Source organism: Paralichthys olivaceus, chromosome 20 (assembly GCF_024713975.1).
Source record: "Paralichthys olivaceus isolate ysfri-2021 chromosome 20, ASM2471397v2, whole genome shotgun sequence".
Lineage (NCBI taxonomy): Eukaryota > Metazoa > Chordata > Actinopteri > Pleuronectiformes > Paralichthyidae > Paralichthys > Paralichthys olivaceus.
The window spans coordinates 15,019,223-15,037,335 of record NC_091112.1 but is presented as its reverse complement, the minus strand read 5'-3'; the positions used below and the strand labels follow the sequence as shown (position 1 = coordinate 15,037,335).

The 18,113-nt window shown below is 41.7% G+C and overlaps 2 protein-coding genes across 2 annotated transcripts; one reads left to right on the top strand and one right to left on the bottom strand.

Moving 5' to 3' along the window:
- Positions 1-383: 383 nt before the first annotated feature.
- Positions 384-3,488, bottom strand: med10 (mediator complex subunit 10). Its single transcript, XM_020090358.2, has 4 exons — positions 2,742-3,488; positions 2,575-2,658; positions 1,974-2,076; positions 384-1,195 (listed from the first exon to the last, which is right to left on the bottom strand). Exons 1-4 carry the CDS (start codon positions 2,861-2,863, stop codon positions 1,100-1,102), a joined length of 405 nt encoding a protein of 134 aa, XP_019945917.1. The 5' UTR covers positions 2,864-3,488; the 3' UTR covers positions 384-1,099.
- Positions 3,489-5,131: 1,643 nt separating this feature from the next.
- ube2ql1 (ubiquitin conjugating enzyme E2 QL1) lies at positions 5,132-17,743 on the top strand. The gene is made up of 3 exons (XM_020090912.2): positions 5,132-5,307; positions 5,553-6,474; positions 14,414-17,743. Exons 2-3 carry the CDS (start codon positions 5,770-5,772, stop codon positions 14,543-14,545), a joined length of 837 nt encoding a protein of 278 aa, XP_019946471.1. The 5' UTR covers positions 5,132-5,307; positions 5,553-5,769; the 3' UTR covers positions 14,546-17,743.
- The last annotated feature ends 370 nt before the right edge of the window (positions 17,744-18,113 follow it).

Sequence of the window (18,113 nt, the reverse complement as noted above, 5' to 3'; positions counted from 1 at the left end):
CAGCGTATGAACAAACATCAGCTGATAAGTTAATTATTCAAACTTATATATAAACCATTAGGTGAACAATTATAAAGTAAATTCTATTTTATTTTGTGATAAACATTGACTATAAAATCTTCATTGCAGATAAACCTGGAAGGACGAACACAAAGTTTTCTAACTTCAGTCTGCTACAGTTAATTAAAAGCTCTACAAACAAACAATACAAAGTGACATTATTTTGGCTGTTTGAGGAGAACTAATTCTGAAGTGGCTCCAGAGAATTAACACAGGCCAAGAACACAGCCTAATTCAAACAAACGGGGACTGTACAAGTAATTTAAAATACAAACATTCTATTATTTATATTTCCACCATAACAAAACAGACAAAACACAATATTAGTCCAACAAGGATCATTTATTAACAAACATTATAATACAAACAGGTAACAAATAAAGAGTGGACTCATTTCTGACCATCTCAAGTGATCAGGCACAGAGGTACCATCAAATAACATTTGCATTCAGTTATCATGGCCTTTAGAAACCTGAGCTTGATACAAAATGTTATGAAGTGTGCGTGGTACGAATGCATGTTGAATGCACGATGATTAGGAAGCATTACAAAAGGTTTAAGTGTAGGAGTATAAATACAGTGTATGTACAGCTGATGGAGTCAATTTGTTGATGCAGAATCACATAAGTTCCATGCAGCTCTAAACATTTGTCTGTACAGTTGGGAGCTGTAATAATATTCTGCTGCAAACTCAATGTCTATGCATTAACAGAGACATTAAAAACAAATGTGTCTCCTGGCAACAGAACAACTGAGCACAGAAAAAATAAAATGTTTCTGATCTCTAGATCTCGCATATACTTGCTATTGATTCCTATTCCTTTAAATGATGTTAATTATAAATTAAAAGATGAGAAGGGATTGGCTGAGTCAGGGAATAAAGGCTTCTCCTTCAGGATCACAACATTCATAAAAAATAATAAGTGGGTGTTTTCATATTCTGCTGGCACACACAGAGGATCCCACTTGGTCAAATACCCCCCAGGCTTTCATTTTGAGGGTCACAGGTTGAAGGTCAGGGGTCATGGTGCAGGAGTCACTAGGAGGGGGCATCCTCTCCGTGTATAGCCTTATACTTGGCCATGTCCTCTGGAAAAACCTTGCTGAGCTCTGAGATTAGAAGGCTCTTGAATTTCTGTTATGAAAGAAAATCCGACAACTGATGTTAGTTTACAATTGCCACTTTTACGCTGAGAATAATTTAACTTGCGTATAGTTATACCATAGTAACTGTCGGCTTTTGTGGAGCAGAGCTGCAAAAAGGACTAGTCTATAATTGTACTTATTATCCATGAGCAAGGACACTATAATAATCATTATTAGACTAAGGTGCAGCGCATGAACGGAATGAACAGAAAAAACTATGCTGAGAGAATATTCATTCATTATAACTTTCGTTTGGAATGAGTACCAGTGTAACTCCAGTCTTTTGCAGTGTTGCATTATGGGTTGTTATATCCCCATTATGTTGCTAGCTAGTTGGTGTTACCAAGTTCGTCTCTAGGGACTCTATCAAAGAGAATCAGCCTTGAAATAGTTTTGTTAGTCACGTTTATCCAGCAGAGGTTTCTGAAGGCTGCAGGTGTGACCTTTTTTTGCTGCCACAGTGGAAATGAATTCTTGAACTACATCTGTCACACACGAGGAGCTAACATCAACTGAAATGTGACAAGAACCTGCTGTGTTTTCATAAATAATAATCATGCACATGGTCCCAGATTGTGTGAAACCTGAGGGAAAGCCTGACATGGCTCTTCGTATAATTTAGAGGATCCTTGAAACAGACACTTTCTATCTATTAATAAACTCCGACACGTGCTTAGGAGGATTAAATCATTGAAATATCTTATGGTTACGTTTAATCTTAAAGCATCATTGGCGGGGGAATGTAAGACCCTGGGATTATCGCTTACCGTCATTGTGTCAATCTTCCCTTTGACCTGCTCGTTCCTCGCCAAGGCTCTCTCCAGACATTCCTTGGTGTACAGCTGAGGGTTTCGACCTTGGTCAATGTATCTAAAAACACAAGGAGGCATAATTCCAGCTGAAGCTATGAAGCACAGATAAAATATCATAAACACTATTGTCTGAATATGTTAAGTTGGCCTAGACACGTTCCACAACAAATTAGTTTATCTGAACCAATTCAGCCAACTGCAATGCAGTATGAAGAGCAGCAACGAGAAGTGTGGACCAATTATACCTGCTGTAAATATCATTTTAGTAATATGTGTATGCCGAATTATAAACTGACTACAACAAACCAAGAAACTGTTTAAAACCTGGCGTGGAACTTTGCCAGATTTGAGGGGGGAGGGATGAAAATGTAAATTATACGATTTTCGAATGGGGTTTAGTGTGTGACGAATACAAAAACTGAAAGTATTGTCTCAGCAGAACATGTTGTATATGTACGTGACTCGGCATCGAAAGATAAAAGCAGAACTGTGAATGAAAAACCTCGACACGGATTATGAAGGCGGAAAGAATCCACCACCGGTACTCAGGACTCACTCGAAGACCTCCAGCGGGACGTTGATCTCATGGAGCTGCTGACGGCACTTCTCGATGTCCTGCAGACCGGATATCACGAAGTTCCTGGAGAGAAAAGGGACAAATCAACAGATGCGTTCTTTCTGGTCTGGTGCCGTTTCGAGCAGCTCGGGGACAACATGACTCACAGCTTCTGGTTGAGTCCTGCCTGGCTGCTGGGCTGGAAGTCGCTGACGATGATCCCCAGCTGTCGGATGTTCTCGATGAATTTCTCCAGGTGCTCCTCCAGGTTGTCAAACTTCTCCGCCATTTTGATTCCGCTTCGCAAAAACAAAGCTGTGAATGAACAGCGATTTCTCCGGTGGGAAGAATTCTCCTGGTCAGATATTCGCTGCTCGCCGCTGACAACACGACAGCCACAACACTGAAGTGCTTTGCGGCAACGGAACAGCCAATCGACGGCTAGTACTGCTCTGTTACCTGGGTAACCACCAATGAGAGGTGGTCGTCTGGCGCAACAAAGTGTCGTGCTGCTGGTTGAGCGGAAGCTCCTTTGTGAAGACTGAAGAATGAGCTGAGTCCATTTTCTTCTGTTTTATTCACCGTGATATTCTTGTAATCGAAGATAAATAAAGTGATGGAACAGTCACTTGACAGCATCTCTTATAATATCTAATCATCACAATACTGACAGTAAATACCACTGTAAATATACTGTATATTATTAATTTGTAAATATGCAACACATCAGTTACAGATGTCCACCATGAAAATCACCACACCGGGAAAAGTGATTTTAAAGCCAGCATGTGTCACACTGTATTATCTCTATGTGTGATGGTAAACATGCAAAATGCGCCTTCCTCTGGGGGATATCTTCAAATACAATTTGGGCACATGCTAAATCCCTGTACGCGATGTCACCCTGCTAATAAACTCTGTATTGAATAGCACAGACCTCATTGCACTGCAGTCATTTCATTTATTTTCATTTATTTGTTTATTTGACAGGGACAATGCTCATCAATCAACAGTAAAATCGACTATAAATGAGCCAAAGTTAGCTCAACAGGCTAATTTTCATCTGTTGTTGGCCAATTTTTAAAATGGTTGCCTAAAGTCCTACTATTATTTTTGATTCATTATTTAGTGAATGCATTATAACCTAATCCATTTATGCATGGGGAAAATATTCACAATCCATCCAAGTCAAATTTGATTTGTTTAGCCCATATTCACAAACCAAAAGTAATTGCTGCATATTTCAGACAATGTGTCAATGGTGTTTTTTAGACTTTACTCTTAATTGAGCGTTGTGCTGCCAGTTTTTGTGTTGCTTCAATAACTATTTATCACTATATCTCACTGGCAGAGTTGTTTCCATAATGTTTAGTTATATTAGTATTCACTTGATAGTTGATGAAACCAAATTAAGATGAGATGGAAATCTTTCCCTTAGTTCAGTTGGCACATTTTAATCGCATACTGAATGTTATATGTCTTTATATTTAGGGTCTATAATCTTTATTCTATTTACTATTTATACTACTATCTAAGTATCCGATTCTTTGTGGAGGTTTATTCCAGTTAGTGAAGGAGTTTTTTCTCCACAGTTGCCGAAGTGCTTGCTCATTTGGAGAACTGTTGGCTTTCTCTATACATTTTAAGGTCTTGACATTATTATGTAATGATTTGGCCATTAAAACTTAACTAAATTGAATATCTTTTATTATAATTCATTCATCTTTTTGCTATGGATTTTTTTGATAAGCAATTTGTATAAACTTCTTATAAATACAGTTATTATTATTATTGACCCAAGATTCAATTTACCCTGATATTTGAATACTACACATTCAATCAATCGGTAATTTGGGTACGGAAACTCCCTGCATTTCCTAATGGTCTGTCTACAGTATAGGCTCAGACACACATGAGCTGTCACAAGTCATTGAATGTGAAAGTTAGTGTGTGTGTCTGTATCACACGTTGAGGTTAGATTCCTCAGGCATCAGACTGACAGGCCACTGATCTTTCAGGAAAACACAGGAACGTCAAGCCAGGCAGAGTTAGCCTGATAAAACAAAAAGGAAGTCAATGATAATCCTTCAGAATAAACAACAACCAGCATTGAAGAGATGGTTTACGGATTAACTATATATTACATTATAAAAGACACACTTTTTACCACATTAAGTCTTTGCTTGACAACTTTGGAACTGCTCTTAACATTTCACGTTTGCATCATGAAATCATGTTCACTCTTGGGGTCATTGTTTTTATGTAAAACCTGTGTTTGGCTCTCGGCTATCTATCTGTCCGTCTGTCCATCTATATAATTCTATTTGTATAGCCGAATTGGTCAAGTGCATCAACGCTGTCATGTCACATAAGGCTTACTTCTCCGTAGGCCTGAATGTATCCATGTTGGTGCTTGGTATCCTTCTCGTCCGAGGCTTTTATTTCGAAAGGCCCAGGATGCAGTTGCCCCGGTGTGAACGCACAGACAGTGAGAGGCTTCACCGGGGGCTGGCTCATCCTGGGCTGCATTTAAGACGGAGCTGCGGCAGCTGCACACACATTCAAAGGCTCCTCTCCTCCTCCACCTCTTCCACACTGCAGCTCTCCTGGATGGTGGAGCAATTTGTGCGTTACATTCTGCTGCAGTTGCTGCTATTTTATTTATTTAAACACACAGGATAACGGGACGTGATACGGACATTTTACGCTCCGGATTTTACGCGTCTATATACGGTAGGTACGGGCAGCTGTCGGGATCCTGCAGCAGCACTGGGTCTGTGTGGGCAGGAGAAGAAGCGAAAAGGGGAATCTACGTTTATGTGAAAGGACAGATTATTACTGTCACATCCATCATTATGTTATTTTATTCTCTAGTATAATGAAGGACATGTCGTATACTGTAGCCATTTGTAGGTTTGAAATGATAACACGGTGTCTTTTGATCCAAACTGACGTTTATTTTGCTGTTTTCATTCCAGTCGAGCCGCGTCAAGATGATGCTGCACTGAGAAAGACGTAAAGGCTCCCCCCTGGTTTGAGCTCATCCTGAGGCTGCAGTGCACGGAGGAGGTTATTGCGGTATAGCAAGGTTAATAATCACCGTCGATAAAGGTCGTCTCTGCGAGCAAGGAAGCGACTCGAACATCGCCCCTGTGCGGGGGGATCGGCGGAGAGATAAAGATCCATAAAAAAATTATGGCCAACCTACTGCGGAAGATCGGTCTGATCCGTCTGCACGACCGAGATACAGAGGACCCAAAGCACCACCAGGGCTCGTTAAAGGGGACCAAAGGGAACCAGAAGAACAACGCCAACAAGCACTGTCAGACCGCCAACGAAGCCAACATCTTGAGCACGCCCGAGATCAAGGCGAGGAAGCTGGACCAGCACGGCAAGGACAAGCCGAGCGGCAAGGATAAGCAGGGCAAGGATGCGAAGGAGAAGCAGCAGACGGGGGGAGGCGGCAGCAAAGCGACCAGCGCCTCCTCGATAGCACCGCTGGCGCCTCACCGGCAACACTGCACCCAGGTCCGGACGCGGCGGCTGATGAAGGAGCTGCAGGAGATCCGGAGGTTAGGGGACAACTTCATCACGGTGGAGCTGGTGGAGGACAACCTGTACGACTGGAACGTCAAACTGCACCAAGTGGACAAGGACTCGGCGCTGTGGCAGGACATGAAGGAGACGTGCACCGAGTTCATACTGCTCAACGTCACCTTCCCCGACAATTTCCCCTTCTCACCGCCGTTCATGCGGGTCCTGACGCCCCGGTTGGAGAACGGCTACGTGCTGGACGGCGGGGCCATATGCATGGAGCTGTTGACCCCCCGCGGATGGTCCAGCGCCTACACGGTGGAGGCGGTCATGAGGCAGTTTGCGGCCAGCCTCGTAAAAGGACAGGTGAGGGTGACGGGTCCTTGGAATATCACCAACCAATGGGGCATGTCAGTCATCTCTACTACATTCATTTCAGCCATTAAACACACTGGATAAGTACAATTTCATCAGGCATCCATGCGTAATTAACGTTTAAAACTGCTTTTACGCAGACAAACGACGTGCTCCATGGCACGGCTTTTGCTCTTACTTTATATCTTAAACCACTATCTCTTGATATTCAGTAGGGAAAATCGTGTCTTAGGTAATTGCATCTGTTTTTAATGGAAGTCAATCATAAACTCTTATAATCATAATCTCTTATGTCCTGAAACATCCAAATAGGAACACTTGTTATTCTTTTTAATTTCCAAGGGTAATTATCATCACAAAACGAGATTGTTCAGTAGAATTTGTCTTTATTCTGTACCTGTGGTCTATTTATAGCATTTCCTATCACAGCTGTGGGGGCTGCACTGTAGCCTCCTCATCCCACCCCCTCCTCTCTGCCATGAGCAAAGCCATGATTGGGAATATTATTAATCTTTATGTGACTTTACGGCGGCCATTTCATGCAGTGCAACACTCAGTATCTCCTTGATGCCAGCTCTTCTCTGCGGTCCTGCTTTGCTCTCTTTTATCGCCTACATAAATCAGCTTCCTCTGACAGCTGAGGCCTGCCGCCATGCAACGGAAAAGTCCCCAATGCAGGCTGTGATGCAGTGTCACAATAGCTGCAATCCCATCAGATTGAAGAAGACATGTATTCAACACTTGCAAAAGCGTGGTGATGGATGGAAAGACGGATGAATAGAGACAGCAGGTAGCCTACCTACCAGCAGTCCTCATGTAGGGATTTAGACAGACTGGGTTATGTAATCCTGTCAAATCTGTTTTTCACATTCTCTGTGCACTGCAGCAGCAGCAGCAGCAGCTCTGCAATTGCAGTGGAAATAGCTGCATCTCTAAATGCACTCCAGGCAATAATCATTTATCTCTGACAAGATTTTCTGTTTTCCAACCGGATAGGAAGTTTTCTTATTTGCTTTTTAAGCGCTCACTTTCATGTAATTTCCATTCATCTCATCTGTGGAGGCTGCTTCGTTCACCTCACTCACTCTCGGTCTTTTGACGTCAGCACTGTGACACGGCTGAGGCAGGAGACCTTATGTAAGCTGTCACTGGATTCTCCTGCCCAACCCCCAAACCTTAGTGCTTTTTTTGATTGTGCTTTGTGAATTCATTTAAGGTTGTGCCTGAATCATATGTGGCCATTAAGAAATTACCAGGAAAGGTTATGCAAGAGCTGTACCAAAAGCAGAGAGAGAAAGAGAGATAGAGTGTGTGTGTGTGTGTGTGTGTGTGTGTGTGTGTGTGTGTGTGTGTGTCTATTAATTTTGATTTGCTGCTTGAGGAGATGAGCTTGGAGCACCGCAGTGCTCCCTAATTATAGTGAAGTGTCTTCCTTCGCCAATGGAAACTATTGATTAATTATTCCCGTGTGTGTGTGCATGTGTGTGTGCATGGCTTTTTTTTCACTTTTGTGGATGTGTGTATCAACGCAGGCGATTGCATGCATTCCGTGTCCTAATTTTCTGGGAGATGCGCTTGTCTGTCTCTCATGCATCCTGACAAACACGGCACACAGAACTATATATAAACCTAAACACACACAATATATTTATCTGTCCTTGTCCCGGTGACAATAGCATTGTGGCTTCTTTAGAAACATCATCTCTATTTTTAGTGTGAGAGGATGCACGCTGTCACGGAATGATGAGGTGAGAGTCAACAGAGCTAGAAGTGCCCTCACCTGCAGAGATCGACCATCAGTCTGGCCTTCTCATGTGAAATTTCCAAGTCTAAGAACGCCACAGTGTAATCTATCTGTAGTGCTGTGCAGGTGGTAAAAAAGAGCTCTAGTGTGGGCAGAAGGTTTTATAAAGGTGTGAGCATATTAGGAAATTGATCTGTGATTCTGTTTTGATCCGTGGTTCTGTTTCTATACACTGTTCAACAGTGTATAGAAAGTACATCGGTGTAGTTTAAATTACCAGTGCAGTGCGAGTTGTAGACCTGCCTGTTTGGAGTTGTTTGTTCTCTTGGCCTGTGTTGATCCTCCGGAGCTAGTTCAGAGTTATTCCTTGTCATTAGTGAGTTTATGATGCAAAATAAGTTAGAAAACTTGGTGTTCATCCTGCCTGGTTTGTTTGCAATGAAGAGTTTATAGTCAATTTGCTTCTTTGCTATCTAAGGATTCAGGGAAAACAATCAATTCAAAGGGTTTTCCTGCGACTCTATCATGATCTCATCAGGTTATACAACTAGTTTCAGAGGTTGACTTGTTGCAATTAGTAAATTTCTCGGGGTAAATGAGGGGAGCAGCCCTTTAAAGTTTCCTGTTTGCTGTGGTGGATTTCATTGTTCTGTTGAAGTAAATTTTTACAGAGTGCAAAGGTGAAACTGAAAGATGAAGCAGGACAAATGACTTATACTTAAAAAAAACAGTGGCATTACCCTTTAATGATCCCACCATCAGTCCCATCAATACCCACGGGGCTCCTCCTCTGACTGATCTGATGAGGATGATGATGATGACATTGATCCCTGTTTGTTTATCAAGGTCCCTTTAAGCACATGTCTGCGTTATGCAATCCCTTTTTCCCCTGAGCTGCTTCCCAACATGCAATGGGGCCGTCCCGGTCAGCCCATTGACTGATTCCCATTCACACGATTACCCAGCAGCCACTTTACACAAGTGCGTCCCTCTCCACGAGCAAGCTTAGCTGAAATAGACAAACACTGACATGGCACTGCATAAGCCTGGGAGCCCTCGCTAAACTGAACTGCAACACACACACACACACACACACACATACACACACACACACACACACACACACACACACACATGCACTCTCTTTTGTTTGCCTGTTCTTTTCCTCACGAGCAGATATTTTTACTTTCTCTCTCCATCTTTGCCTTATACCAGTCTGTTCTGGTGGATAAACGTGAGCACAATGCTGCTAATTAATGCTCAATATCCCCCTTGGGCTCGTTAATCAATTCACACATTCAGAAACTGATTTTTACTTTCAAACACACACATCTCAGGTCCTAGTCTATATCTGCTTCTTCATCGAATGTTGTTCCTACACACGTCCGCTCTCCATAGAGAACAAGCCAATGAGAAATTGCTGGCTCTTGTGTGTAAAGACGAGTACACAATGCTCACAGCAATTGGGTTTAATGGCAGCACAATGTTCAGCTGAGGGTATATTCATCCCTGCCATCGATCACCATGGTAATCACACCTCTTTAACAGCGACCAGCCAATCGCCATAGCAACATCAATTCAAGACAGTGGCCACCATCTTGAGGTGGTGACAGCTTCCATATGGCAGGATGCAAAGATATGCATCGATAATGAAGATATGTGTGAATTGAAAACATATATAGCAGCTTGTGAAAATGTCCACCTTGTCTTCATTTGTCAGCCCGGGCTGCTCGTATTCCAGGCTTCTGGCTGCACAGAGAGGCTGAGCAGGTTTCAGGCAGCTTTGCTTCAGTGTCCCCCACTCCGTTTTGTTTTCCACTTTAAAGGCTGGGTGGATCAGTTGTTTGAAAAAAGAGAATGTTGTCTTTTAATCTAACTTTGTAAAAGAGAGAAACAGAAACTACGTCCTCAAGGGACGCAGCATTTAATGTCTCTGAATGAGTCCCACATTAAGACATGCATTCAGGTTTTTAAAACGAGCTAAAACTAAAATCCCACAAAAAAAGGAACGTTGCTTTTGTTTGTTTCCAGCAAAAAATCTACTTCAAAACTACTGTCACTGGCAGTGAGATCAGCCATATTTACACTCTCTCAATCCTCTGCCTCCATTTGAAGGTTCTTTTGTGTCAAATTCTGAGACTGAGACACTCTGTGAAACTGAAGGTGGACATTTGTAGCAAGTCTGGATTTCAGTATTGTTTAGGAGCTCCGTAGTGTGTGTCTGTCTGAGAGACAGAGAGACAAAGTGACAGAGAGTGTGAGTGTCGCTAAGCCTCTGCTGTGAAATGAGGCCAGTGTTGCTACAGGAATGGAAACTGTAACCCTAATCTCCAGATCATTCAATGTTATCACCTCATCTCCCTTCATCCCCTGCATCACATCTGACCCAAAATAGCCAAGCAAGTACGTAACGGGACATACTGATCATTCATCAGATGTCATGAGAGTGAAGACGTAACAGTGGGCTTTATTTAATGTTTTTCATCGCATGGAGAATCACGCAGTCCAAAAAGTAGTCCTGAAATCCACCTTTTGTTTAAGAAGGTGGATGATTTAAACAATGCCCATGTGTTCTACTGATGTGGTGCATTACTGAAACAGATTATTGTTATCTTTCATTTTTACCCAAATCACATAATTAGGCTCTTAAATTTGCAAATAAGTTTGAAATAGGCATATTGTAGTTTTACTCTCTACTAACACAAATCTCAATGATAAATACAACACTACCAGCCACTTTATATTCAGTGCGCAGTGGGGCTAATTCTTTACCAGCTCACACAGCAATGGGACTAAGGTATTAATGTGTAACTAGGTCCTGCTGACAAAAAAACGAACTCACAAAAAGTATTTCAGTCATGAAAATGCAGATGACTGGAAGTTTGTTTTAGGCCCTCAGAGCATAAAAAATGAATTCAAAATTATTTATAAAATCAGCAGCAAATGATTTTTCAGAATCACTGTGCTGCTAACTGTGGCCTGACTGTGGAAATCTTCTTTTTTCAAATAAGAAATAGTCTTGACGTAAACTGCTGACACTTTTTGTAGATTATCTGTAACAAGATACCACTAGCTGAGAAACAATTTCTTGGCCAGAGATTCAATAAGATAAGATAATGTAGAGTAAATAATACAATTGAAAAACCATACACATGGCAGTTTTTTCCAGTTTAAAGATAAAAGTTGTATAAATGTGCAATTTGTCCAAATTCTTTGCAATTTGCAATATACAATATATGCAGCAATATCTTTAATATTTTTTGTATTTAACAAACACCATCTAAGGTGTCAGCTCTGCAACAGATTCACCTGATGTCCACTCTACTTTTTTGGAGCTGCTGAAACCGAGAAGTTTGGAAGCGTTACTTGCCCCGTTTTAGTTTGAACATTTTGGGGCTGCATTGTAGAACGAAACAACCGCCATTAGCTTCGGCTATCAGTGTAAGACAAAACATGGATAATCAATTACAAGTGTTGTTAACACTGTTGTCTTTGGCACCAGTTAAATTCAGCATTTTACAACTACCATTTATCTGCAACAATTCCTGAAGCACGATTGGAAAGTTGATCATGCTCATCATTATGTTACAGTGGCTAACCCCTGCAGGTCTTTTAGGTGTGGAAAACAGCTCCATTTGTCCAGTGTTTCTCAGTGGAAAAAAAGGTTCAGGAGCACGACATGAAGGTTTTAAGGCGGTGGATGTATAATGAGAGGGGTATTTTATCCATGCTGCACTGCAGAGTGCAGAAGAGCTTGTCATCTGAATGAATTAAATTAGTATTGCTTTCAGTGGAGCGTCAGTGGAGTGTCCTCTACCATTTTCTCTCTGCCTAGACAGTCGGCCAGAGGGAAAAGGTGCGATGTTAGAGTGTTGAGAGTAGTGAGTCAACGACAGCACAGTTTGAAGCTGCGGTACATGACCAGTGGACAAAGATTCACTGTGCAGTTTGAGGTATTTGCTTCCCTTTGTGCTGTTCCTGTGTTTCGGAAGTGATTTTTTTTACACCTAAAACGATGCATTTCAAACTCACATGAATCATGTCTTTGTCATGGCTGTATATCTTCCCTTTTCAACACCAAGACAGTTGTTTCTATTTCTATTCATCCTCCCACACACTCCTCTTTAGGGAAGACAGCACCGCTGCCAACAACGGAATAAGCAGCTTTATCATCACAGGCAACACCCACACCTCTTGTCTTCATCTTTTTCTCCCTGTGTCATCCCAAGTTTATTATTAGCCCCATTGTTTGAAAAGAGGGAGGGTTTCAGCAAGGTGGTGCCTGGGCAATAATGTCCAAGTCATATGTCATTACACTGAGCACAAGAGGGTTACATGCTCATATATTTATTTTCTGTCATATTTACAAGCTTTTCATCATTTAGTCCTCTCCTCTGATCTCTGTGTTGCTCAGTGTAATGGACGATATATTTTCACTTCTGATTGACCCTGACATTTTAAAAGCCTTTAAACATTGATCTAATGTTGATCATCCTGCGTTCAGACCACTTGTCCTGTCAACATCCTGTTCATCCATCTGCATGTGTGGGCTGAGTCTCCATCTTTCTATATTTTGCCTGAAAAGACATGAAACTGTTTTTATCCAGAGCTTCATCCACAGCTGACTATTTTGATCAAAGACGCCATATGTTCGTTTGATCTGAAAATGAATATCCAGCTCAGACAAATAATATTTTGACGTTTGCTGTTTTCTACATTTTCACCATTTCATTGTTCTTTTAAGGAAACAAAGAAAAAATCAAAGTTGACGTGCAAAAATAATTAATTTCCTCTTGCTCAAAGTCACTTATGTGTCAAATCTGTTCATTATTGTAGTACTTTCCAGTGAGATCAAGTAGAGGAAGAAGAATGAACTGATAGTAAGGCAAAGTTGTGTAAATTTTCTCCCGGAATGTTTTTATTTTCCTGCAAACAGAAATGTTTTATATTTCAAGCAAAAGCTCAAATTATTCATCGGAGTATGATGATGTGTGAGTGTGAGTAAGTCTTTAGGGTTTTTGACTTTTAAATGCTGTAGTGGATTTAGATATGGCCAACATGGGCACCAAAAAAGGTGAGAGAAGAGGAGGGGGGCGGGGGTTGGTTAGAGCAGTCAAGTCAGCCTTCATTCGTGTCTATGTGGTCACACCAGCTGCCCCTTTATTTGGAGTACGACCCATATTCTGACCTTTATGGTAAATGTTGACATCCTGACATGACATGAGCAAAGTGTAACACTTCAGGTAAGAGTGGCTTCAATCACCTAAATTCTTACACATAGTTGATTTTGTCAGCTTTAAAGAATATGTTTATCTCCATTAGTCTGATGGTTATGGCGACAAACAAAAATATCTTCTCTACCTTGTATCAAAGATCCTTGACTTTAAACATCAACATCTAATGTATTGTTCTGTGGCTCAGGATATGTTTGTCTGTCTAATTTGGTATAAATGTATTCATTTCATCCATCCATCCGTTCTTCTGACTGCCAGACAGACAGATGTATCATGTGTAATTAGCTTCTTTGGAGGGCACAGTCAAACTTCCCATGTCTTCTCTAAAAAACATCTATGGCTGGAAATCAACTGATTATAAATTTTCTTTTCATATTTTTTAACCTGTTCTGATTTATTTATTTGTTTTTTCAAATTACATTACAATGCATTATTATTATCATTATTACTAGTGCAGTGCTCATTATAAGTCTGTCTTTGTGACTTTGTTTTTTTCCTACCTGGTTTATCTGCAATGAAGATTTTGATTCAATTATTTAATAATTCAATAATTTGCTGCTGTTATTTTTTCATACTTTGTATTTTGGTCATTTCACCGGTCTGTTAGAGCAGCCAACACAATCTTCAGACCCAAGTTTACAACTCTTCAAAATAAAAGCTCTGTAATTCAGCTCGATAGAAAGCATTGTAGCAACAAATGAATGGTGTGCTTTTACTTTGAAGAAAAATTGGCAAACCGTGATTTTGTGGATGTTGTTACCATGATGGAGATCAGCACTTGTCTCAGGTCTTAGTCTGTCTGAGTCTCAGTCTGACATGCAACCCCACCAAAACTTTCCTTTGTAATTGTCCTGTTAGTAGACATCTGTTTTTTCTATTTTCACATGACCTAACCCAACATTTCCCTCCCACTCCCTTCTCTCTTTCTGTCTGTATCGCTCTTTCCTTACAGGGACGTATATGTAGGAAAGCAGGAAAATCCAAGAAAGCGTTCAGCCGTAAGGAAGCCGAGGCCACCTTCAAGTCCCTGGTGAAGACCCACGAGAAATACGGCTGGGTGTCTCCGCCTGTGTCTGACGGCTGAGTGTTCAACTGCCGACCCCTTGACCCCGCGCTAGCCGGACAAACCCAGCTAGCTCTGACACGCAAAACGACACACCACGCTAACTCAACAATCTTTCATCTTTACCTTTTGCTGTTTTACTAAAGAGCTTTTTTTCTCAGTTTCGTGGGTCTGTGTTGCTATTCTTTGTTGTTTTTTTGTCGTTCCATCACCACCAAAACTCTCAGAGAGGAGACACACCATCATCATCGTCTCTGCTACACCAAGAAGTGACTTTCGTTACCCTCCTTCTCGCTCAGAGAGATTTTTTCCCCCAATTTGGAAAGGCCTGAGAGGGAATTGTGCGTGTGTGTGTGTGTGTGTGTGTGTCACTCCATCAGACATCAGCTGGGAGTGTGTACATGTGCATTGGGGTGTGCGTTACTGTTGTTGGATTTCTTGTTCTGTTGTTTTTCAGCGCACACCCATGCACGTGCAGTCAGACAAATCGAACTGTGTGGACTTTTCCACCCATGAGAAAGACTACTAAATGAAGGAGGTTCATCCCCCTCTCCTCTCCTCTCACCATCCCATCCGTTCCTTCTCTTCCCCTTTTCTTTCGACTGTGCCGTTGCTCACAGTTCAATGCAACATGAAGATTGTAATTTACATGGAGCTGTGCTCTCTCTCTCTCTCTCTCTCTGTCTATTTCTTTAGCTAGCTCATTCGCTTTGTTTCTCTTTCTTTCTCTGCGTCTCTTGTGGCTAAATCTAGCGCTCACTGTTGCATATATGGATATTGATTTCCAACGGAGGAAATAAAGTCACATGTTGCTTTATGCAGAGACTATGTATGATAAAGAAAATGACAGTCAGTCACCTCTCTCTCTCTTTCTCTCTCTCTCTCTCTCTCTCTCTCTCTTTACTCTCATGTTATCGAGTGTGTGTGTGTAGGACAAGAAGAAAACTGTAATTCCCATGATTTAGATACCAGATGGTACAGTTAAATGTCAGGCCTAAGTTTGTGTGTGTGTGTGTGTGTGTGTGTGTGTGTGTGTGTGTGTGTGTGTGTGTGTGTGTGTGTGTGTTTAAACTTAAAAATATGATTTACTGTGAATAACACTAAGGCCTAAAAGGAGTGCTTTTTTTTTTTTGAATGACTTGTCGACGTCTTGTTCCACTGTTGAAGTCCGCTCCCGAATATTACTACTGTACACGTGTGTGTGGTTGTGAGCGAATATCTACGTGCACGTACCTTCATTTTGGATCCATGTAAAGAACTTAAGGTCAGTAGAAAATAGGCTTTAGCAGGGCTTCAGTTGCGCACACACATACACACATTTTCGCACAGGCATGTTGCTTCCACCTGTGGCCTTATGGCAGCGGTAACACCTAGAAATGAAGACGGGGGGAGCTTGAGTGCTGCCGTGGATGCAGCAGTACTTTAATTGAGTGTACGCTTCACTGCCCACCTGATTGATGTCTGCTGAAAAAGAGGCAAAATTTGAGAGGAGGGAATTGTGGGAGTTTTGATCACTGCTTCTCGGAAATGTCAAGCAGCTCGCAAAATGGCCAAAGACAATTATTATTAGCTCTACCTGCTGCGATTACTTCAGGGACACACTGCTCCTGAGTTCCAACCTATAAAAGGACTTCATAAATATCTTATATCAAGTCTGTGGCTGCAGCGATGTCAGTTTCAATCAATCGGGCGCCTTCTACTCACAGACTGTCTGTCCATCCAGTCCAGCAGGCTCCTTGTGTGTTTGTTTTGCTGTCTGACAGTTAAATGTCAGAGGGAAAGCTGCTAATTGGTCTGACATTTCAGGGGAGCGTCGTTAGAGAAGAGCAGCGAGAGCAGAAGGACGGATGATGTCAAACCTCCTGCTCGGCAATGACATTTAGTCACTTTCCGCTCCTGCCCTGTTTCTTTGGAGGAAGTAGGAGAGGGCAGAATGTGGGTTAGGCGAGACAGGGGTAGAGTAGGAGTTCAGCTTTCCGCAGGTACAACCGTCATGTCACCAGGATGTTTAAACCACTGAACTGAAGCCAAGCCTGCGCTGCCAGCACGCCATGCTCAGATCGGGCTATGCTGCCTCTCAAAGTCCCCCTTGTGTCACGTCTGTGATCGATAACAAATGTCTGTCTGTGTGTGAGTGCATGTGTGAGCAAATATGTGCGTTACGCTCCAACCACGATGAAAAAAAGAAAAAAAACCACACACCATCTGGTATGTTATCATGTGTGAAAGCGTTAGTCCTCTTTGAATTTGGCTAGTCATTTCAGGGTCGATCGTATAGTGATCTCTCAGCTCGTCAGCGGAGAAAACTGTAAACTGAATTATTATTAAGACAAAATATCTCAAAAGCTCAGTGTTTGCTGGTTTCAAGAGAATAATTTTGTGATATAGTTTAGATAGGTAGTTTGCAGACACTAACTGGGTGAACTGATTATGTTGTATTATATCTGCATGTGCTATGTGATTGGTAGCTAGCTACTGTATATCTTTTTTCAAGAAAAGCAAGAAGAAATATGGTGAAAAAACAAATGCAAATGCTTTTCTTTTCTTGGGCTATTTTTTGGGGGGTTCTGTACTGTATGTATTTTTTTTTCTTTCTAAGCGTCCTAAAAATGTCACATTGTGTTATGAATGTTTGTGTTTTAATTTATTTGTGGTTTGCCAAAATGAAGATTTGAAGCATGTTGCAGGTATTGTCACAAGAAAACAAGAAGAAAAAAAAACGTACTATGAATGATAGCCTTTGTATTTTGTGTGATGGGGGAAGGTACGTTTATTTTGGGGGGATTTGGGGGAGTTAAGAAGGACAAAAGGTTGCAAAGCCTCAAAATTTTAAAAGGAGTATTTCCTTCACTGGGACTGCATTAAAGAGGAATCAAGACAATTCCTATGCTTCCTTGAATACTTCCCAGGCCCCTCCATGATGTCACTACTGTCTCATCCCCATTGGTCCTGCTGTAGACAGTGCTGTGTTATGCAGTCAACACAAAGATCTGGACTTAAAATTCCCCTGCAGTCTCACATCTGGGATCAGTGTGACCTCCCTATGCTTCAAATCTAGTTAAGGGAATCTGACCTTTGATCAGTAATTCTGGGCAACGTCGTCCCACTACTGACCCACTACTGAGTGATTGGTCAAGACAGAGGTCTTAAAAGTTCCGAAGGTGAAAGGTCGTTGCAAGACCAAACAGGAATGTGCAATAAAAGTTACAGCTTATTCAATCTCTGCTTATGTGGTGGTTTTCTTTCATATCAGCATTATGACCTATGATGTCACTCCAGGGACGTTTCTGAGCACTCCCCCCGCCTCGACACATGCATACATTTCAATGACCCACTTCAGGCTGCTGTGTCCTCTGCCTGGCCCCTGCATTGTCCCACTTTGATTTACTGCAGTCCTTACATCCTCAGTGAGGACACACTGAAATCGTCCATGGCCTACTCATTTGTGTTCATCAGACAGTCTCCTGCTTGATGTAAACAGTGGTTCCTCTGTGTGTGTTATTGAGGTCCAGGTATTAGTAAGGACATACGTACATCTGTTTACACACTCACATTTCGTTGACTTGACAAAATGCAAATCCCCGTAATG

Excerpts from the sequence above, each read along its gene's own strand:
- med10 (XM_020090358.2), bottom strand. The coding sequence starts at position 2,863 with ATGGCGGAGAAGTTTGACAACCTGGAGGAGCACCTGGAGAAATTCATC. Across the intron at positions 2,659-2,741 it reads GCAGGACTCAACCAGAAGCT|GAACTTCGTGATATCCGGTC; the intron begins GTGAGTCATGTT and ends TTTTCTCTCCAG. Across the intron at positions 1,196-1,973 it reads GGAAGATTGACACAATGACG|AAATTCAAGAGCCTTCTAAT; the intron begins GTAAGCGATAAT and ends CTTTCATAACAG.
- ube2ql1 (XM_020090912.2), top strand. The coding sequence starts at position 5,770 with ATGGCCAACCTACTGCGGAAGATCGGTCTGATCCGTCTGCACGACCGA. Across the intron at positions 6,475-14,413 it reads CCAGCCTCGTAAAAGGACAG|GGACGTATATGTAGGAAAGC; the intron begins GTGAGGGTGACG and ends CTTTCCTTACAG.